Source organism: Pimephales promelas, chromosome 13 (genome assembly GCF_988280905.1).
Source record: "Pimephales promelas chromosome 13, fPimPro1.hap1.1, whole genome shotgun sequence".
NCBI lineage: Eukaryota > Metazoa > Chordata > Actinopteri > Cypriniformes > Leuciscidae > Pimephales > Pimephales promelas.
Genome location: NC_142781.1, coordinates 35,804,808 through 35,828,787, shown reverse-complemented (window position 1 = coordinate 35,828,787; position 23,980 = coordinate 35,804,808). Strand labels below are relative to the sequence as shown.

Genomic DNA, 23,980 nt, shown 5'->3' with positions numbered 1-23,980 from the left:
CCACCCATCCATCCATCTCTTCATCCATCCATCCATCTATCTCTTCATCCATCCACCCACCCATCCATCCATCTCTTCATCCATCCATCCATCCATCCATCCATCTCTTCATCCATCCATCCATCCATTCTTTCATCCATCCACCTCTTCATCCATCCATTCATCCATCCATCCATCCATCTCTTCATCCATCCACCCACCCATCCATCCATCTCTTCATCCATCCATCCATCCATCCATCCATCCATCTCTTCATCCATCCATCCATCTCTTCATCCATCTCTTCATCCATCCATCTCTTCATCCATCCATCTCTTCATCCATCTCTTCATCCATCCATCTCTTCATCCATCTCTTCATCCATCTCTTCATCCATCTCTTCATCCATCCATCCATCCATCTCTTCATCCATCCATCTCTTCATCCATCCATCCATCCATCTCTTCATCCATCCATCTCTTCATCCATCTCTTCATCCATCCATCTCTTCATCCATCCCTTCATCCATCTCTTCATCCATCCATCCATCCATCTCTTCATCCATCCATCCATCCATCTCTTCATCCATCCATCTCTTCATCCACCTGTTCACTTCCTGTCTCTATGAAGCCGAGCCTCCTGAAAGCACACTGTGCTCTGATTGGTCGGCTGGAGCGGTGTGTTGTGATTGGTCGAGTGTGTTTGGGAAATGTCTCGCCCCTTTCCATAACCGCCAGTTTAACACACTACTAACTAACTCGACCAGGCCCCGCCCCTTTATTTTATTATAATGAGGAATATTGTGACGTGTTCGTTCTGGGAGAAACTCGAGACTACAGTGGAGGCGTTTCAGGAGTTACACTGACTCTGATATAGAGGAGAACAGCAACACCACACACACTAAACACAGATCAACACTGAGAAAAGCAGAAAATGTCCTGTTTAAGAAAGAAATCAACATGTGAGATCATTTCAGTGTTGATTTTTAGGAAATCTACTATTAATATCCTTGTGTAATGTCGGCATTAGTGCTTCTAATCCTCCATTTGTTGCTCGTCTCTCGGATTAGGCCACCAGTCGAGCGAGCGTCCCTCTGGACGGAAGATCTTTAATGCGGTCGGTCGCAAGCACATCTGCGTCCTCAACCTTCAGACGACTCCGTTTCCAACGCCGAAACATTCTTAAATCAAGACGCATTTACTGGAGAAGTCTAGTCTGAAGTGAGTTTGTGCTTCACTTTTAAAAAAACTTTATCTGATAATTTACTCTCCCCAATGTCATCCAAGATGTCCATGTCTTTCTTTCTTCAGACGAAAAGAAATGAAGGTTTTTGATGAAAACATTCCAGGATTTTCTCCATATAATGGACTTCAATGGGGTCCAAACGGTTCAAGGTCCAAAAGACAGTTTCAGTGCAGCTTTAAACGACACCAGACGATGAATAAGGGTCTTATCATGCGAAACGATCACTCATTTAATAAATAAATAACAAAGTTTAAGTTTTATAAGCTCATAAGCTCTAAAAAAGTCATTTTAGTTATTAAGTAAATGATTTTCTCATGTGGAGCGCGCCGCGTACAGAACTCAAGAATGTTTAGATATTAATGTGCGATAATATCTAGGAAGAACATATTTTATTTGTGTGTGTATCTGATCTGCACTCACTGCCGTCGTCGTCTGGGTTTGTTTGTACGCCTGAGAAAAGCTTTATAATGTGCATTAGTCTTCACTCAGCGGATGTTTCTTATCCATATAGTTTTAATCCAGAGCTTAAACTAAGAGCTTCTCCATCCAGTGCATTGATGTCTCCAAACGTCCATGTGTGATCTGAGCATTTAAGAGTTTTAATGTGAAATACAAAGTGTCGCGTTTTTCCTTTCAGGAGCAATTAGTGTCATCTCATCACGTCCCTGAACGTCTGGAATAACTCACCCAGATGTGATCAATCTGTCATCATTTACTCATAAACTGAAAAGTTTGATAACACTGACAAACTAATATTGAGTCGACATACTAAATGTGACGAGACCTATTATTTCAGTCTGTTTCTTTTAAAAACCGTCTTATGACTTATTTTTGCTTTCTTTAAAGTTCCACAAAAGAAAGAAAGTCATGTATGTTTAAATGTCGTAAGGGACACATGACAGGTGAACCGTCCCTTTAAGGAGTTAATTGTCGCCTGTTGTCATGTCATTTTGTTGTAGTTTTAGTTTAACTCATTTTAGGTGTTTATATCACTCATTCTAAGTCTACAAATCACAATTTCATGTCCTTCTTATTGCAGTCAAGTACTGAGTTAGTTAGTAGTGTGTTATGGAAAGGGGCGGGGCATTTCCCAAACACACTCGACCAATCACAACACACCGCTCCAGTCGACCAATCAGAGCACAGTGTGCTTTTCAGAAGGAGAGACAGGAAGTGAACAGAGCGTTACTGACAGACTGGGAAGAGAGGAGCCGCAACAATGGAGAATATGAGGAGAATAATCAACATTCAAGCAGGAGAACCTGTTCTAGGAGAGCCTGAACACATCAAGACTGTGAAAGAGCGTAATAAGACTTCTTTAAAGTACACTGTCCTTTCCGCTCTACCTTGACTCATGTGAACTCTGTGTAAAGGCACATTGTCTTTCTCTCTGCAGTTTCAGGGCTTTATTGTGTTGCTGTTTCCGGCTCGTCTTTGTTGAATGTTCTCACAAAGATCACGGCCAACCCGATTCATATTCACAACAACACCTCGGTTTGAAACGACTTTCAGGTTAATCACGAAGCGCCGACAGTGAGGATTTAGAGTCTGTCTGTCCTCTCACGCGTCGGCTTTCACACAGAAACATCTTGTTGTGTGTTAAATACGCAAATGCTTCTCTCACGTGTCTCAGAGATCACATGCGGCGGCCGGCATGGGTTTAACGAACTGAAAAGATTTTCAATATTATTACGGACTTATGTTTGTGAAGTTTCAGCCCTCATATACTGAAGCTTTTGACATTTCGTCTACGTCCAACACACATGGCTATATGAAGGATTCATATCCTGGAAATGAATAAAAGTTAAAACGGCTGGCCACGCGTTTATTGATCTTTTTCCCAGACGTTAAATTCATTCTTGCATTGGCAGATCATTTTAGTTGTTTAAGGCTATGTTTACAAGGAAACGATTCTGAAGAGAAAACTCAAAAGTGGCGTTGCGTCATCACTTTTTATTCTGCGAAATCTGCGTTTAGACGAGCGTTTTGTGTGGGAAATCCGCGTGCAAATGGTGACGCAAAATTCAATGTAGTATGCACTTCAGGCGGATAGGAGTGCATACTACAACAACACCAAGTCCATGCGCCTGCGTACAACCTTCACTGTCAAGCAGACTTTTGCGTTTTTATCGTTTACACGGGAACCCACCGGTGGAGCGTTTTTAAGATTCACTTTTTTGCGTTTTTAAGCCTCAAAAACGACGTCGCCGTGTAAACGAAAGGCACATCCCAGATAGGAAACTGACATTGAATCAACGTGGAAACATGACATCGAAACAACGTTTATCTGACATTGTTTTGCTCATCGAATTAACGTTGAACCAACGTCAGACGCGTCATTCTTTCACAACTAACGGAAAATCAACTTGAAATCAACGTTTTTTCAACGTTATGAAAGCAAACCAATTTTCGATTTTCATTTAGCTTTGAAGAATGCCGCGTCTGACGTTGGTTCAACGTTAATTCGATGAGCAAAATCAACGTTGTTTCGATGTCATGAGAGACGTCGTTTCCACGTTGATTCAATGTCAGTTTGCTGTCTGGGATCCGATACAATATTTTTACGTTTTCACCCGGAATCGTTCTCGTGTAAACGGGCCTAAGGCTATGTCAACACTAATTTGAAAACGTATATTTTTCTCTCCGTTTTGGCCTTCCGTCCACACTGAGACGCCATTTTAAGTCAACAAAAACGTTTCGTTTGGAAAACGCTCTCCAAAGTGGATACATTTGAAAACGCCGTTTTCGCGTTCTAGTGTGGACAGTGAAACCGGAGGTATTTCAAAACGATGACGTAAGTTTAGTCATGTGATCCATGTAGTACCAATAGATATTCATGTTTATCGGTATTGTGCCTGTTATGTGTTATTCATGTTTACACAATTTAATATGTTACTTAAAGGGTTAGTTCACCCAAAAATCAAAATTCTGTCAGTATTTACTCGCCCTCATGTTGTTCCAACCCCGTAAGACCTTCGTTCATCTTCGCAACACAAATTAAGATATTTAAGATATTAAGATCACTCCTGCATACTAGTCCATAGGCTTCTTGAGGGAATGACTCGAAAAGTCATTAAAGACATCGTTAAAATAGTCCAAGTGACTACAGCGGCTCAATCTTAACTTTATCAAACGACGAGAACACTTTTTGTGCGCAAAAACAAACAAAAATAACGACTTTATTTCAACTATTCACTTCCTTCTCCATGGGCCTGTAGTCAGTTAACGTAGTGTGATTGCGGAAAGCTACGTCACACGAAGGCTCACTATTGGCCGACGCTGGTCATGTGTGTGTGATGCGTGTGACGTACAATAACAGAAGCTTACGCTATTAAACTAGTAACCTGACTCGCGCAGAGGGAGAAATAAACCAATAGTTGAAATAAAGTCGTTATTTTTGCACACAAAAGTGTTCTCGTCGTTTGATAAAGTTAAGATTGAGCCCCTGTAGTCACTTGGACTATTTTAACGACGTCTTTAATGACTTTTCGAGTCATTCCCTCAAGAAGCCTATGGACTAGTATGCAGGAGCGATCTTAATATCTTAAATATCTTAATTTGTGTTGCGAAGATGAACGAAGGTCTTACGGGGTTGGAACAACATGAGGGTGAGTAAATACTGACAGAATTTTCATTTTTGGGTGAACTAACCCTTTAATGTGTGCTATTCTTCATAGCACTACAAAGATGACAGATAATGTACTTGCATTTGCTGTCCTGCGGTGAAACTGGAGAGCAGTTGCGTTTTAGACCATAGGCTATGGTGACTGAATGCGACCTGGACGCATCAGTGATGGTGAGATATTTTGCTAAATAAAATTATCCTGTTATTGTGTGATAACATTATTATCTCAGTAAACTTTTGTGAAGTTTCACGTCATACATGTTTTTTAACGAAAACCCCATTTTCAAATGTATCCAGGTTAATGTGGACAAAACCTCATTTCATCTCCCCTCCCCTCTTGTAAATGCATCATGATTGAACAATTTTTGGATATTTGGACTGGAAACAAGAGAAAATCCTGAGCAGTTTTTGTAGTGTAGGACTAATGAGTTCATCCCGAAGCAAAGGCTGAAAACAATCCTGATTGACAAAAGCAGACCCTCCTTCTACGAGTCCCGGCGTTCCCAAGATCCCATGACTGGGACGCTCGATCCCCATCCGATCCTCCTCTCGCTGCAGTGTGTGCTTCACCTTGTCACTCGGCTTGACTCCGCAGAACACACACCGTCTCAGCAGAGCTAAACTGACATTGGCATTGTCAAAGGGAAATGGCGAGGAGGGGTTCCCAGAGGACTCGCGCTGGCATTTGTTTGACAAACGAGTGACTGTGACATAGTGCCACACACACACACACACACACACGACCAAACTCAAAACCCTTGTGGAAACAACAAGTGTGCTTAATGCATTGATGTGCACTTCAAATCTTAAAGTAATAGGCCACTTAAAGAGAGTAAAAGCTTTGCAATAATTTCAGATTAAGTTTTAATAATGTAGTACATGTGTGTTATTTGATGGTACACTTCAACGTAATCTTAGATGTACTATATTTCAACTTCATCATAATAAATATATTTAAATATATTTCACAACTTTCCATAGAAATGTAATTAAATTTTAGCTTATCATAAATGTTTGTCAGTACATTTGGGTGCACTATCCACATTTCAAAGACAATAGAAGTAATTATGAAATTTCGTGTGGGGGAAGAGCACTCTTACATTCATTTCATGTAAATTTTAACTTTAATATATTTTATTTCATTGTAAATAACATGCATTTAAAGGGATAGTTCACGTTGAAATTAATTTTTGATATGTTTTATCTTACCTCAAGGGCATCCAAGATGTAGGTGTCTTTGTTTCCACAGTATTTTCAATTTTGACATTTTTCAGTCAAACCGTTGTTGTCTATCAGTCATACACTGGAGGCTAAGGGGGTCCACCAAAGAGCAGCACAGAGAAGTCCAAATTAAACATGATTTAATGATTCGTAAATGTAAGTACACATTGATGGCCTAAGACACGAAACGAGCGGTTTGTGTGAGAAAACCAACAGTATTTATATCGTTTTTACCTCGTGTAATCAAAGCCATGACAAAATGATCTGACGGCACGGGCGCTTCGGTCTGGAAGTGATCGCTACGTCACTCTTTGTTTATACAGAGATTTCGTAAGTTTTACCTTTCACTAAACATATTTAGATATACGGGAAACCGCAATGGAAGATGATTTCGGTATATCTAAATATGTTTAGTAAAAGGTAAAACTTCCGAAATCTCCGTGTAAATATTGAGTGACGTCACACGCGAGCGATCACTTCCGGCGTAACATTGAACTGATTCAGTTCGGTTCAGTTCGGAACAACTGATTCAGATCACTGTGATTACACGAGGTAAAAACGATATAAATACTGTTGGTTTTCTCACACAAACCGCTCGTTTCGTGTCTTAGGCCATCAATGTGTACTTACATTCACGAGTCATTAAATCATGTTTAATTTGGACTTCTCTGTGCTGCTCTTTGGTGGACCCCCTTAGCCTCCAGTGTATGACTGATAGACAACAACGGTTTGACTGAAAAATGTCAAAATTGAAAATACTGTGGAAACAAAGACACCTACATCTTAGATACCCTTGAGGTAAGATAAAACATACCAAAAATTAATTTCAAAGTGAACTATCCCTTTAAGGAAGCAAATTGTTTTAAATGATGTTATTTCTGTAAGAAGAGCTCTGTTTAATAGTGATCTTCTTGTTGGTTTGATTTTACGGGGGAATGTCAGAGATGTAGTCGAGGATTTGAGGATCGAGAACCACAAACCAAACCGACTGTTTTTCGGGACACTCGGTTCATGAGTTTCTCATGACAGTCGTCGGGCCTTCACCTGCTAAAGGACTGGAACATTTATTGTGACAAAAGCAGAGAGCATCTAAAGTGTTAGCAGCGAGTTTAATTCACAACGCGATTCTTTGCTTTCAAGGTCGGAAGTTTCATGCGGTCCAGATTTATTCTGACAAAAAGCTTCGCCTCGCACACTTCTGATGCATAATGCGGCGTGTGGGTGTTTATAGATGTGCTGTTGGGTTGGATAAAGACGTGTGCAAAATATTATTTCTGTTGCATTTGCATTTAAAATCTGGACCTTTAAGGCAAGACACCGCAGGTGTGTGTGTGCATGTAAATTAGCCATTATCTAATCAAATATGCACTAATTTTCAAAAAAGATATCTAAAGAGTGAATTTCAAAATTCTTGTTTCATTTTGTTGTTTTGAAAATACTGTCCCCTACCAGAATTTGTTTGTTTTTTAGGAATAAAGTGTTAAATATATGAACAAACCCCTCTGTAAAATCCTTTACAATATAGATAGGAATAAAACTGCTAAATTTGGTGCATGTACGTGCTTCTGAAGTGGAGATAAAAACTTTATAAGGTTATGTAGTACAAGTGAAATCAATAGACGCAAATAGATAAAGTGCAATTAAATCTTAAATTTCCATGAAATGTCTTCATGGAACATGATCTTAATATCCTAATGATTTAAATCGATATATAGTGTATTGTTGGCTATTGCCGCAGAAACACCCGTGCGACTCGAGACTGGGTTTGTGATGTGTAAGAAGGACATTGTAAAATAATAAACACTGCTACCCGTTTTTCTTTCTGGTGCAGATTCGATGGACCAAGACGGCAGGCAGTGTTTCGGACCGCTTCCAGGACTCCAGCGTATTCAACGAAACCCTCCACATCTCCAAGATCCAGAGACATCAGGGTGGACGCTATTACTGTAAGGCCGAGAACGGCCTCGGGTCCCCGGCCATCAAGTCCATCAGGGTGGACGTCTACTGTGAGTTCATCTCCATTGAGTTTCTTCTCAAGAAATCCCTGCTAACACACATATGTTCTATAATCTGCCCATTAAAGGGACAGTTCACCACAAATGAAAATCAGCCCATGGTTTACTCAGCCTGAAGTCTGTTCGTTTGGCCGGAAGCTAGTTATTTTACTTTAGAAAGTTTTGATTATGGATATTTTTCCTACACAAACCCATCACTTCGCTTCAGAAGGCCTTTATTAACCCACAGAGCTGATTCATGCACTTTTATGATGGACAGATGCACTTTTATGATGGGCAGATGCACTTTTATGATGATAGATGCACTTTTATGATGGACGGATGCACTTTTATGATGGACAGATGCACTTTTATGATGATAGATGCACTTTTATGATGGACAGATGCACTTTTATGATGGACAGATGCACTTTTATGATGGACAGATGCACTTTTATGATGGACAGATGCACTTTTATGATGGACAGATGCACTTTTATGATGATAGATGCACTTTTATGATGAACAGATGCACTTTTATGATGGACAGATGCACTTTTATGATGGACAGATGCACTTTTATGATGGATAGATGCTCTTTTATGATGGATAGATGCACTTTTATGATGGACAGATGCACTTTTATGATGGATAGATGCTCTTTTATGATGGATAGATGCACTTTTATGATGGACAGATGCACTTTTATGATGATAGATGCACTTTTATGATGATAGATGCACTTTTATGATGGACAGATGCACTTTTATGATGGATAGATGCACTTTTATGATGGACAGATGCACTTTTATGATGCACTTTTATGATGGACAGATGCACTTTTATGATGGACAGATGCACTTTTATGATGGACAGATGCACTTTTATGATGATAGATGCACTTTTATGATGGACAGATGCACTTTTATGATGGATAGATGCTCTTTTATGATGGACAGATGCACTTTTATGATGCACTTTTATGATGGACAGATGCACTTTTATGATGGACAGATGCACTTTTATGATGGACAGATGCACTTTTATGATGATAGATGCACTTTTATGATGGACAGATGCTCTTTTATGATGGATAGATGCACTTTTATGATGGACAGATGCACTTTTATGATGCACTTTTATGATGGACAGATGCACTTTTATGATGGACGGATGCACTTTTATGATGGATAGATGCTCTTTTATGATGGATAGATGCACTTTTATGATGGACAGATGCACTTTTATGATGGACAGATGCACTTTTATGATGGATAGATGCTCTTTTATGATGGATAGATGCACTTTTATGATGATAGATGCACTTTTATGATGGACAGATGCACTTTTATGATGGATAGATGCTCTTTTATGATGGATAGATGCACTTTTATGATGGACAGATGCACTTTTATGATGATAGATGCACTTTTATGATGGACAGATGCACTTTTATGATGGATAGATGGACTTTTATGATGGACAGATGCACTTTTATGATGCACTTTTATGATGGACAGATGCACTTTTATGATGGACAGATGCACTTTTATGATGAATAGATGCACTTTTATGATGAATAGATGCACTTTTATGATGGACAGATGCACTTTTATGATGGACAGATGTACTTTTATGATGGACAGATGCACTTTTATGATTGATAGATGCACTTTTATGATGGATAGATGCACTTTTATGATGGATAGATGCACTTTTATGATGGACGGATGCACTTTTATGATGGACAGATGCACTTTTATGATGGACAGATGCACTTTTATGATGGACAGATGCACTTTTATGATTGATAGATGCACTTTTATGATGGACAGATGCACTTTTATGATGGACAGATGCACTTTTATGATGGACAGATGCACTTTTATGATTGATAGATGCACTTTTATGATGGACAGATGCACTTTTATGATTGATAGATGCACTTTTATGATGGATAGATGCACTTTTATGATGGACAGATGCACTTTTATGATGGATTGATGCACTTTTATGATGGACAGATGCACTTTTATGATGGACAGATGCACTTTTATGATTGATAGATGCACTTTTATGATGGACGGATGCACTTTTATGATGGATAGATGCACTTTTATGATGAATAGATGCACTTTTATGATGGACAGATGCACTTTTATGATGGACGGATGCACTTTTATGATTGATAGATGCACTTTTATGATGGACAGATGCACTTTTATGATTGATAGATGCACTTTTATGATGGACGGATGCACTTTTATGATGGACGGATGCACTTTTATGATGGACGGATGCACTTTTATGATTGATAGATGCACTTTTATGATGGATAGATGCACTTTTATGATTGATAGATGCACTTTTATGATGGACAGATGCACTTTTATGATGAATAGATGCACTTTTATGATGGACAGATGCACTTTTATGATGGACAGATGTACTTTTATGATTGATAGATGCACTTTTATGATTGATAGATGCACTTTTATGATGAATAGATGCACTTTTATGATGGACAGATGCACTTTTATGATGGACAGATGTACTTTTATGATTGATAGATGCACTTTTATGATGGACAGATGCACTTTTATGATGGACAGATGCACTTTTATGATGGACAGATGCACTTTTATGATGGATAGATGCACTTTTATGATGGACAGATGCACTTTTATGATGGACAGATGTACTTTTATGATTGATAGATGCACTTTTATGATTGATAGATGCACTTTTATGATGGACAGATGCACTTTTATGATTGATAGATGCACTTTTATGATTGATAGATGCACTTTTATGATGGACATATGCACTTTTATGATGGACGGATGCACTTTTATGATGGACAGATGCACTTTTATGATGGATAGATGCACTTTTATGATGGATAGATGCACTTTTATGATGGATAGATGCACTTTTATGATGGATAGATGCACTTTTATGATGGACAGATGCACTTTTATGATGGATAGATGCACTTTTATGATGGACAGATGCACTTTTATGATGGACAGATGCACTTTTATGATGGACAGATGCACTTTTATGATGGATAGATGCACTTTTATGATGGACAGATGCTCTTTTATGATGGATAGATGCACTTTTATGATGGACAGATGCACTTTTATGATGGATAGATGCACTTTTATGATGGGCAGATGCACTTTTATGATTGATAGATGCACTTTTATGATGGATAGATGCACTTTTATGATGGACAGATGCACTTTTATGATTGATAGATGCACTTTTATGATGGATAGATGCACTTTTATGATGGATAGATGCACTTTTATGATGGACGGATGCACTTTTATGATGGACAGATGCACTTTTATGATGGACAGATGCACTTTTATGATGGACAGATGCACTTTTATGATTGATAGATGCACTTTTATGATGGACAGATGCACTTTTATGATGGACAGATGCACTTTTATGATGGACAGATGCACTTTTATGATTGATAGATGCACTTTTATGATGGACAGATGCACTTTTATGATTGATAGATGCACTTTTATGATGGATAGATGCACTTTTATGATGGACAGATGCACTTTTATGATGGATTGATGCACTTTTATGATGGACAGATGCACTTTTATGATGGACAGATGCACTTTTATGATTGATAGATGCACTTTTATGATGGACGGATGCACTTTTATGATGGATAGATGCACTTTTATGATGAATAGATGCACTTTTATGATGGACGGATGCACTTTTATGATTGATAGATGCACTTTTATGATGGACAGATGCACTTTTATGATTGATAGATGCACTTTTATGATGGACGGATGCACTTTTATGATGGACGGATGCACTTTTATGATGGACGGATGCACTTTTATGATTGATAGATGCACTTTTATGATGGATAGATGCACTTTTATGATTGATAGATGCACTTTTATGATGGACAGATGCACTTTTATGATGAATAGATGCACTTTTATGATGGACAGATGCACTTTTATGATGGACAGATGTACTTTTATGATTGATAGATGCACTTTTATGATTGATAGATGCACTTTTATGATGAATAGATGCACTTTTATGATGGACAGATGCACTTTTATGATGGACAGATGTACTTTTATGATTGATAGATGCACTTTTATGATGGACAGATGCACTTTTATGATGGACAGATGCACTTTTATGATGGACAGATGCACTTTTATGATGGATAGATGCACTTTTATGATGGACAGATGCACTTTTATGATGGACAGATGTACTTTTATGATTGATAGATGCACTTTTATGATTGATAGATGCACTTTTATGATGGACAGATGCACTTTTATGATTGATAGATGCACTTTTATGATTGATAGATGCACTTTTATGATGGACATATGCACTTTTATGATGGACGGATGCACTTTTATGATGGACAGATGCACTTTTATGATGGATAGATGCACTTTTATGATGGATAGATGCACTTTTATGATGGATAGATGCACTTTTATGATGGATAGATGCACTTTTATGATGGACAGATGCACTTTTATGATGGATAGATGCACTTTTATGATGGACAGATGCACTTTTATGATGGACAGATGCACTTTTATGATGGACAGATGCACTTTTATGATGGATAGATGCACTTTTATGATGGACAGATGCTCTTTTATGATGGATAGATGCACTTTTATGATGGACAGATGCACTTTTATGATGGATAGATGCACTTTTATGATGGGCAGATGCACTTTTATGATGGACAGATGCACTTTTATGATGGACAGATGCACTTTTATGATGGATAGATGCACTTTTATGATGGACAGATGCACTTTTATGATGGACAGATGCACTTTTATGATGGACAGATGCACTTTTATGATGGATAGATGCACTTTTATGATGGATAGATGCACTTTTATGATGGACAGATGCACTTTTATGATGGACAGATGCACTTTTATGATGGACAGATGCACTTTTATGATGAATAGATGCACTTTTATGATGGGCAGATGCACTTTTATGATGGACAGATGCACTTTTATGATGGACAGATGCACTTTTATGATGGACAGATGCACTTTTATGATGGACAGATGCACTTTTATGATGGATAGATGCACTTTTATGATGGACAGATGCACTTGTATGGACTTCAAAACAGAAACAGCCATACCCATCCATTATAAAGCTTAGAAGAGCCAGGACAATTTTTAATATAACCCTGATTGTGTTCGACTAAAAGAAGAGAGTCATACACACATTGGATGACTTCAGGGAGAGTAAATCATGGGCTAATTTTCATTTTTGAGTGAACTAAGTTAGGAAAACTTTATGTCTAAAAGTTTACCACGTCCAGTTTTTTAAAGGTATGAAAAACGTTGTTTGTGTTTTTTGGCTATACAAACATATCATTCTGTAAACATTAGGGGAACGTTACTTTTACTGTAAATGTTGTCTGAACATTCTGAAACATTTAAAACACGTTAGACGACCGTGAAACTAAAGCGATTAAGGAAAAACCGTTACATGAACGATGTATATATAATGTTTTAGCGCTAATGTCTTGATATCATTATTGAAGACCAGATATTGTTGAACGAATGTTCTGGTGGAAGAACGTTTGTTTGAGAAAACCTTTCCAGAAGTTTAGCCACATTCCCTGTTGGCTGGAATAATACAAACAGATGCAAACGAGTCACCAGTCGTAATCCTGTAAGAGTCTAGCGCTATCAAATAAACACGGAGAGCAAATCGAATAGAATTCACTTTGAGATCTTGGACTTCTGATTTGCAGATTTCTGCAGATCTGAGCACATTTTGAGTCATTGCTGACATTATTAGTCTCTTTTTCTTGGGTGAAACGTCCGAGAAGTAGAAGTTTGTTTCCTCCCCATTTGATTTAATATCTGTCTATGAGCAACAGCTGAGATATACAGCGATATTCAAGATATTCCACCTCCAGTATTCAACGTTTGATGACACTTTCTGTAAGCGGTTTGTCTCGAAAGGCCGTCCGTCTTCACTTACTCGCCGTATCCGGTGCACAAGTCCAGGTCGGCCGGTGGAAAGCTGTGGATGGGAACGCTGGGATCATGTTTGTGCTTTGAACTGAAGTCTGTAGAGAGGAAAGAGGAGAGCAGATTTCCACAAGCTGTTTGAAGGACGTGACCAGAATCTGAGACATCAGTAATAAAGGAAGCGCTTCGGTTCGAGGTGCCGAATAAGCAGTTTTATATCGGGTCAATACGGCTGTGCGATATTTCATTTTGATGATCTTAAGTAAATGTATGTACATGTAGAAAAATATTATAGATATTTGCAATGGAAAACGAGACAAAAATATTCTGTAATTGATTCTCTTCTCGTCTCAAATCTTCTCACATCGTCTCTTCTCTTATGTTACGACCCCTTGTTTAGTCTAGGGATGTGACAATTGTATGTGTATAAAGGGATGGCAAGAGAAAAAATGGAGAAACAACACCATCAGAAAGACAGACAACGAAAGCAAGACAAAGCGGTACAAGTAAAGAACGGCCACAAACACTAATAAAAGCTAGAATAAAAGACAAAAGTGAAAAACAAACAAAGCCTTCTCATCTCTTCTCGTGTCATCTTGTATGTTCTTCTCTTCTCGTCATTCTTCTCTTAAAATATTTACAAAAACTAATATTATATTCAAGATGCTTGATTCAAATCTTTTGGTTCCCAGGACAGAAATGATTTGTAAATGCATCATCTGTCCTGGACTGTTTGAGACGGCGGGTATTAATGCTGTTTCAGGACTATGAGGAGTCTGAATGTCACCGGTTCCTCCTGCTGCTGTTTTAAACATGCAACCTTTTCTCCGGCCTTGCGTATACCTCGGTTATGTGTTTTTCATTAGCTGGAGAATCTTGCTGAAAGCTGGCGTTCCTCTGGAGAAATGCTAAAGCCGTCCCCGCGGGCCGAGTGTAATTGATGGGCCGCTGCCAGCGCCGCTATTTTTAGCACACTGACTGTAGCCTTGATTGTTATTTAGCATTGAAAGTGCCGAGCCTCTAAACACCTTCATCGCTGAAACATGAAAAATTGTGTTGGGCTGATTTTGTCTCTGTAAGTGTGCCGTCGGTCGTCACGATGGACAGGTCCATTAAAACAGACGTTTGCTGGAGGGGAACCAGAGACACGACACGAGCTGACGGGCACACACGTCTCTCAAAGCTTGCTTTATTTCACAGTTTTCAATTAAATCTTTATTATTTATTATATGTGACCCTGGCCCACAAAACCAGTCACATGAAATTCGAAATTGAGATTTATACGTCATCTGAAAGCCGAATAAATAAGCTTTCCATTGATGTATGGTTTGTTAGGATAGCGCAATATTTGGCTGAAAATCTGGAATCTGAGAGTGCAAACATGTCGAAACATTGATAAAATCTCCTTTAAACTGTACATTTATGCTTTATGTTTTATATATTTACACTTGGACATTTACTAAATGTCTTACTTAATATCCTAATGATTTTTGGCAGAAAAGAAAAATCAATTATTTTGACCCATAGTGTGTATTGTTGGCTATTGCTTTTGTAATCCAGGGTCACATATGATTATTACTTATTATTATTACTAATAATATTAATTATGCTGTAAATCCAGCTTTTAATGTTGTTTATGTGTGTATGTGGTGTGTTTAATCCGCTTTAACACACACCGTGTGTAAGTTGATAAGTCGAGAGTATTTCCTCCTTAAAACTGCAGTGAACCAAAGACAGTCTCAAAAACACACTTTGGTTTTTCGGACGTCACAAACGTAACCAATCAGATCAACGTGTGATCGACAACCAGTGGATCTCTGAGTGAGGGAGTGGGGGCGGGGCTCATTTGCATATTCATAGAATCACGCATACTAAATGAGGCGAGGGTGTCGAAGATATTTTATGCCATGAATAATATTTTACGGACAGTTTTAAGGAATAAAATGATTGACTACATGGGGACTTTAATTATTTATTTATTCATTATTGATTATTATTCATTCTAAAAAAAATATATATAATTGTTATAATTACATAATTTTAGTTCAGGGTCTTAAATATTTCTGATTCCTTTTACATCATTAAATTTCTTGATTTAATCATTTTCCAATTCTTAAATATTTCTGTCTATTTTTATGGTTAAGTTAAAATTATCTTCCATTTTTAATCTACAAGCTCGGCTTTTGAAATCAATGGATTCAAAACATTTGATTATATATAATAATTTCTCATTAGATGCATAATTAATTGTCATGTGACTTTTGAGGCTAATTATAATAATGTGAATTCCATGTTAATTCAGTGTAAATTCTGTAATATTTCAGTGTGCCGTCGTCACAGTTTAGGCAGATCCTGATTCTCCGCCTTTTCATGAAGCAATCTCTGTCCTCAGACCCGCCGTGGCTTATGGATCGGTTATTACTAGGAATTTGGAGGTGATTTCCCAGGATGCTTTGCTCAGTGGGTTGCCATCTTCATCAGCTCTGCAGACACTCACTGAAGTTAATGAGAAACTGTTCAGAAAGAGGGTCTCGGCGGCGTTTCTTCAAACCCCTTTTTCATCGTGTTATCATCGTGATACAGTATGTAGTTTTAGGCTTCTTTATTTTTCAATATTTTATTTTTTTAATATTTTATATAACATTTTTGCTCGCCAGCCACTCTACCTGCATTTTCACTGGCCACAATTTTGACATTGGCAGATTCCCATGTGGAAAAACTGCCATATAGATATTTCTAATATGATGTAATAATTTGGCAGCCGTGTATATTAGGCTTCTGTCACTTTAAGACCTGACGCTCTGTTTAATATAGTAAGTATACTTGTGTTTGTGTTTGGGTGCACCTACAATATACATCCGGAGTGAGTGAATGAGTGAGTGGAGGCGGGTTTGTGTGTCACTCAATATCTGAGAGATTAGAGAGCGAGAACACGCAGGAAGAGTTTCAGATATTTCAGTATCGATATGTCTCGAAAAATATTTTTTTTGACAAAACTACATTGTATTTTGTTTATTATTTCAGATGCCTTTTTAAAAGACTACAATTGAAAAATCAATTCTCGTCTCGTCTCGTGTCTTCTCATGTCGTCTCTTCTCTTCTTGTCTCATCTCATCTTGTCTCGTCTTGTCTCGTTTCTTCTCTTCTTGTCTCGTCTCTTCTCGTCTCATCTCGATCTAGTCTCATCTCTTCTCTTCTGATCTCGTCTCGATGTGACGTCTGCTGAGTGCTGACATCTCATTCTCGTCTCGTCTCGTCTTGTCTCATCTCATCTCGACTCTTCTCGTCTCATCTCGTCTTGTCTCATCTCGTCTCTTCTCATCTCGTCTCATCTCGTCTCTTCTCATCTCGTCTCTTCTCATCTCGTCTCTTCTCATCTTGTCTCGTCTCAGCTCGTCTCATCTCTTCTCTTCTGATCTCGTCTCGTCTCATCTCGTCTCTTCTCATCTTGTCTCGTCTCATCTCGTCTCATCTCGTCTCTTCTCATCTTGTCTCGTCTCATCTCGTCTCATCTCTTCTCTTCTGATCTCGTCTCGTCTTGTCTCGTCTCGCCAGTTGTGTTGTGAGTGTGACCTGATGTTGTTGTCTGACCTTGAAGTTTATAAACGGCATGTTTCCAGCTTCAGCTGACGGAGATGTAAATGTCATCCCAGCGCCTCGTTCCCAAACACACACAAACTGAGGACACTGAAATGACCTTTTTGTTTGTGTCTTTCACAGAGGACATATCCGAGACCTCTTCTCACATAAATCCGTTCCCATCTGTTCGTCTCGTCTATTTTTATTGCAGTTATTTTTCAGAGAGCGCTCTGTTATTCGCGTATTCCCCCAGCGTCCCGTGACCCTTGGTAAGGACTGTCTCTTTAATTGCCTGTGTGGGTAAATCTTTTAAAAACTGTCCAAAAACTGCCCCCCCCCCCCCCAAATCTCATTGCTGCAATGAAAAGAAAACCTTTGTGATTTAAATTGTATATTCGTCATGTGCAATTTTAATAATGCATTGTTGTGCTTGCTTCTATTATTCAATTTCTCATATTTTAATAATAAAATAGGCTTAATTTTCATTATGCATGACATAATTATTTTTTCCCCCTGATATTCACTGGTGTACCTGCATATTCACCCTGCGCAGGAAAAGTCTCTGATGAGCGATCTGTTGAATTCTTGGGTTACACTTTATTTTACAGTGTCCTTGTTACATATGTTACATGTATCATAGTAATAGCAGTAAATTATGCATAATTACATGCAACGAATCCTCAACCAAACCCTACTCCTACTCTAACCATGTTAATTATTATTACTCTATAATTACATTGTAACAATGACACCTTAAAATAAAGTCTAACCAATTCTTGACATACTTGCAGACAATGCTAAACAAAATCACATAGAAAACCATAAATATATGCCATGTAAATTAATATCTCAATTGGCTTGTTACAAACACACAAATAAAATATCTATTTCAATCATATGATTTGTAACCTCTTATATATATTTCTATTTTAACTGTGCACCATATTGAACTGATATATATATGTTGGCTTTGACGACAGCTAGCTTATTAAAACCGCCACATACACAAATAAACAGCATTTAAAAGCGTGATGTTCACCACAGGGGGCTTTAATAATATTATTCTTTATACGAAAGAGAAGCATTTCTGCTGTTCTGCAGGACTAGCGGAGCAAAACACGGGTTTCTAGGTTGTTTCTCCAGCTCTGCTTTCAATTGTGGATGTCTTGATTCGGTCAATTACGTGGAGCGTTTGGTCCCGGCGTTTGTCTTGTTTTGGTGGTGTGTGTGTGTGTGTTTGGTCTGGAGCGCCGCGGGTCAGTGGCTCGTTTTCCGCCGAGATGAATTGTGGAGGTGATGAAGGCCGGCAGACGCCGAGAGAGAGAAGAGGAAGAGATTCATTACTCCTCTCACTTCCCTATGGCTCTCATTATCCCCTCATCTTCATCCCCGAGAGAACGAGTCTGAGATCCGAAGAAGAGCAACACCGCTCACTGATGAAGAGATGAAGCAGAGAACGATTCAACGACAGATTTTACCATTTAAAAAAACGTTTCTTCGCACAAAAATGCATCCATTATTATTAGTCTTAAAGGTGCAGTGTGTAAGTGTTACCAGCATCTAGTGGTGAGGTTGTGAACTGCGCCCAACAGAACATTGTTGACACTAATCCTGATTGTTTTACCATGTTAACACAGTCTTGATGTGTTCATGCTCTCCTAGAACAGGTTCTCCTGCTTGAATGTTGATTATTCTCCTCATATTCTCCATTGTTGCGGCTCCTCTCTTCCCAGTCTGTCAGTAACGCTCTGTTCACTTCCTGTCTCTATGATGAAGCCCCTCCTTCTGAAAAGCACACTGTGCTCTGATTGGTCGGCTGGAGCGGTGTGTTGTGATTGGTCGAGTGTGTTTGGGAAATGCCCCGCCCCTTTCCATAACCGCCAGTTTAACACACTACTAACTAACTCAACCAGGCCCCGCCCCTTTATTCTATTCTAATGAGGAATATTGTGACGTGTTCGTTCAGAGTTTTTTCAGTCTCTCAGATGAGAATATCCTCTGCATTATTTAGGACTTGTTTTGCACTCGTTGAATGTCAAGCAGCAGGATGGCCTTCTGAAGCAAACACACACACATGAATACACACGTATACGAACAGACACACTCGCATATGAATATACACTGAAAATAAGAACAAATATCTGTCAATGGGTTCAGAAAAATAATCTTTGAATTTAGATGCCTTTTCCGACCTCGTGACAGATATATTTTCTGATTTTCGGCACAAACTCGCCTCATTTTGATGCATTTTTAACTTAATATCTTCAGCCATTTTGCTTTTTCTCCAGTAAATGTGTCTTGATTTAAGACTCTTGTGATATTTGTGCTGGAAATTGAGACAGAAACACTGGGGAAGTACATGTATATTTTTTAGCGTGTAATCCGTCTCAGAAACGGGTTTCGGAGAACCGAAACTCACATTCATGAATAATGGACCAGGAAAGCGTCCAATTATGCGCGTGACTTCCATATTCTTTTATGAAGTGCATTTGACAGTTATATCATGGCAGCGTCTTATAAAGATGGAGAGGATCCATCGATTGTGTTTTGCTGAATGCATAATTGCAGACGAGGGAGTTGTGTGTGTGTGTGTGTGTGTGTGCTGCGTTTTAATGCGTCTCATTCTAAGCGGATTCCTTCTTTGGTAAAAGCAGCTTTCATCTGGAAACTGATTCCAGCGCAGTTTCCGAAGCGGACACTTCATCTCTCGCCTGCGAGGGTCAGGGTTTCAGCATCCGCTCCTGATACGTGCGATCATCCATCAAGTGTGTGTGTGTGTGTGTGTGTTCTGTCCAGGCTGTTTTACATGGACACTGTGAGGATAAAGTTAATGAGTTCACCCTTAAACCATCACATTACTGTAGTATAGATGTACAGTAACACTGATTTTACTCCGTTTTCTGTACATTTCACATGATGTTTGCCCTGTTTTGTTCACTGTAAACCCTAACAGTCAAAATAATTAATTGGTTTGAGTAGGGCAAACTTAAATTCAACGAATTAGTTCAGTTAAATTAATTTTTATGAGTATTTAGCACTTTCTTTTTCTTTCAAGTTCACAGAACGGATATATTTTAAGTAAACTGAACTGTTGTTTTGAGTTTTACGAAATTATTTATTTTAATTTAGACGAACTTAAGTTTAACTGAAATGGCTGGGATATCTATTTCCCAGCATGCTTTGCCGATGGCACTCGAAAGAGAATATAAATGCTAAAATTAAGTGCAATAATGTTTTTTTTTTTGTGTAAGATTAATGTCAAGTGTGAGATTTAGTAGTGATTAATGTTTTGTTATGCTAATTTAGAAGAATTTCTGTTAATGTTTGCATTATAGTTACCATTATGGTGACAAGTGGTGCATTCAGCTTGATTTGAGAGCAAATTATCCCTTTATATTATTACGCTCATACAGCAAGTGCTTCTGTGCTTGTAAGTGCTTATAACACACTGTTTCTAATATATTAGCATTTACTATGTAATCAGATTAGCTTTTAAAGCTAAGTTTATATTATTAAAAGTGATTTGAGTGCTGCCAACTTATTCGGGTTTACAGTGTACTTCATAGATTTAAGTTATAGTAACTAATTAGTACTATTAACTTTATTTACCCAAGTTATCTTAACAATACGTTATTGAGTTACTTGGAAACAAATCAAATATTTTTTATGCTTAAATTGTTTGAGTTAATAAACTTAAATGATTTAAGGCAATCGGTTTCCTCAAACGGTTTGAGTTGAACTAACTCATCAGGTTTTACAGTGTTGTTGCCATCCGACGCCCCGCCCTCTTCTGGAAAAAGGGGCGGGACCTGTAGCTCTTTTGCATTTAAAGATACACACACACACACACACGAAAACAGTGTTTTTTACTGTAAACATTTTTTTTTTTTACAGTGGACAAGTGACTTTAAGATAATGAGTAAATGTTTTCTGCTGGTGTGCATCTTCTGTAGTGTGTAGTTTATTTATTCATAAACATGAATTGGGCCCTGGGAGCAAACCGGGATAAATATGTAAATTTGTGCACTGGCATAAGAATATGATGAATTTCAAACAAACTCTCATCAACCTTTTGCTAGTGTGGCTGTTTTGATGCCAATTACCTGCAATGCAAAGCAGGCTTGAGTGTTTTTATGCGCCCGGTGTGGTGGTCATGTACTGTGTGTGACCTTTGGGGATTTTCTGTCGTTGTTGTGTTAAGGAAAGGTTTGGAGTTGGTGATAAGTCCATCAAAGCTGCATTTATTTGATAAAAAAAATACAGTAAAAATAGTGAAATATTATTCCAATGTACATCGTCTGTTGTCTATGTGAATATACTGTAAAGTGTAATTTATTCCTGTGATCAAAGCTGAATTTATCATCATTAAACCGTCTGATCCTTCAGAAATCACTCTAATATGAGGATCTGATGCTCAAGACACAGTTATGATTATTATCAGTGTTTAAAAGTTCAGATTCCTGTGGATACATCACATCAAAACGTGATACATTTTATTTTTCAGGATTCTTTGATGAATAGAAAGTTCAAAAGAACAGCATTAGTCGTAATAGAATCTTATATTTCCTTTTTGACACTTTGTTAAATTTAATGTGTCCTTGATGAATACGTGATATAAGTATATGGAGGATCAAAACTGCAGACACTGCAACCCTCTTTAGTTTAATCCATGTTAAAGGTACGAGACCTCACAGACTGCTGTGAAAGAAGCAGCACGAGGCCTTAATAAGCACGCGGAGGGAAAGAATCGAGCGTTTCTCTTCACTCTATCTCTCCGTTAGATGCCATCACAACAGTGACAGCGCTGACTGTGAGTTTAATCAAACGCACAGCGATCTCCTGCTGTAATCTATAGACCAAACACCCATCAGGCCTATCACGCCGTCGGTTACAGCGCTGGAATTAAATTCACCCCGACCGGCCGACACTAATCAGTGTCCTGACTGGATTACACGCGACACCGGAGACCCGGATGACATTTGTGTAAAAATAGTAGGAAAATCAGCTAGCTTCCATTATAGGTCGAAAAAGCCCAAATATTAAATGCCACGGATTAATATTTATAGAGTAATGGGGGTCAAAATGAAAAATTTCAAAATTACAGGAGGGGAAAATTACTTTAGAAAGATTTCATTATTCCATTATTTTCACATAGATATTTAGGTTTGTTAGTGAAATCTGCTGACTTACTTAATGCTTGTTGCATATGCCAATTGTGACAGTTCAAAAATGTGAAAAAGCACTTTTTTTAAAGTTTGCATGGCTGTAACTCAAGAACGATTAATAATATCTCAACATCCTTTTAGATTTTGGTTCTTAACAAACATTTCTCTTGGTATCCCCAATTTGAATGCCCAATATGGTTCAATTCCAGAGATATGAGGATCTCAAGGTGGCTCCATGAGTAAATTGTTCACGTTTTCAGTGGTCAAAAACCAAACGCAAGTCACTTTCCAACCACTGCTACTGTCTTTTAAAGAGGAACAAATAATGTCGAAACTAGAAATATATCGTTTCCCTCTAGAACGGATCTGTCTAAGGTGACAAATGTATTCATTTTCCAAAGTTTGCACGTCTATAACTCAAGAAGAATTAAAGATATGTTAATATCCTTTTAGATTCTGGTTCTCAACAAACTGTTCTCTTGGTATCTCCATTTTTAATGCCCTATATGATTCAATCTCGGAGATATGGAGATCTCAATCTGACTCCATGAGTAAATTGTTGAATTTTACCCATTTTCAGTGGTCAAGAACAAAATGTGTGTGACTGCATACAGCTGATACTTTTGTCTTTTAAAGAGGAATAACTGAACAACAAATAATGTTCTGAGAGCCAAACATGTTCTTTTTCCAAAGTTTGCATGGCTATAACTCAAGAACGATTAATATTATCTCAACATCCTTTTAGATTTTGGTTCTTAACAAACATTTCTCTTGGTATCCCCAATTTTAATGCCCAATATGGTTCAATTCCAGAGATATGAGGATCTCAAGGTGGCTCCATGAGTAAATTGTTGAATTTTACCCATTTTCAGGTCAAAAAACCACATGTGGGTGACTCCATACAGCTGATACTTTTGTCTTTTAAAGAGGAATAACTGAACAACAAATAATGTTCTGAGAGCCAAACATGTTCTTTTTCCAAAGTTTGCATGGCTATAACTCAAGAAGTATTAAAGATATCTTAATATCCTTTTAGATTCTGGTTGTCAACAAACTTGTCTCTTGCTATCTCCATTTTTAAGGCCTAATATGATTCAATCCCAGAGATATGAGGGTCTAAATGTGGCTCTACGAGTA

The 23,980-nt window shown here is 38.1% G+C and overlaps 1 protein-coding gene across 4 annotated transcripts in view; it reads left to right on the top strand.

Annotated features, from left to right (window-relative positions):
- LOC120492054 (MAM domain-containing glycosylphosphatidylinositol anchor protein 2) overlaps positions 1-23,980 on the top strand; it is a 133,748-nt gene that overhangs the window by 32,767 nt on the left and 77,001 nt on the right. For all 4 annotated transcript variants that reach the window (XM_089118986.1, XM_089118988.1, XM_089118985.1 and 1 more), the window contains exon 3: positions 7,902-8,076. In XM_089118986.1, coding sequence (XP_088975112.1) covers positions 7,902-8,076 — 175 coding nt within the window. The remainder of the gene's footprint in view (positions 1-7,901; positions 8,077-23,980) is intronic.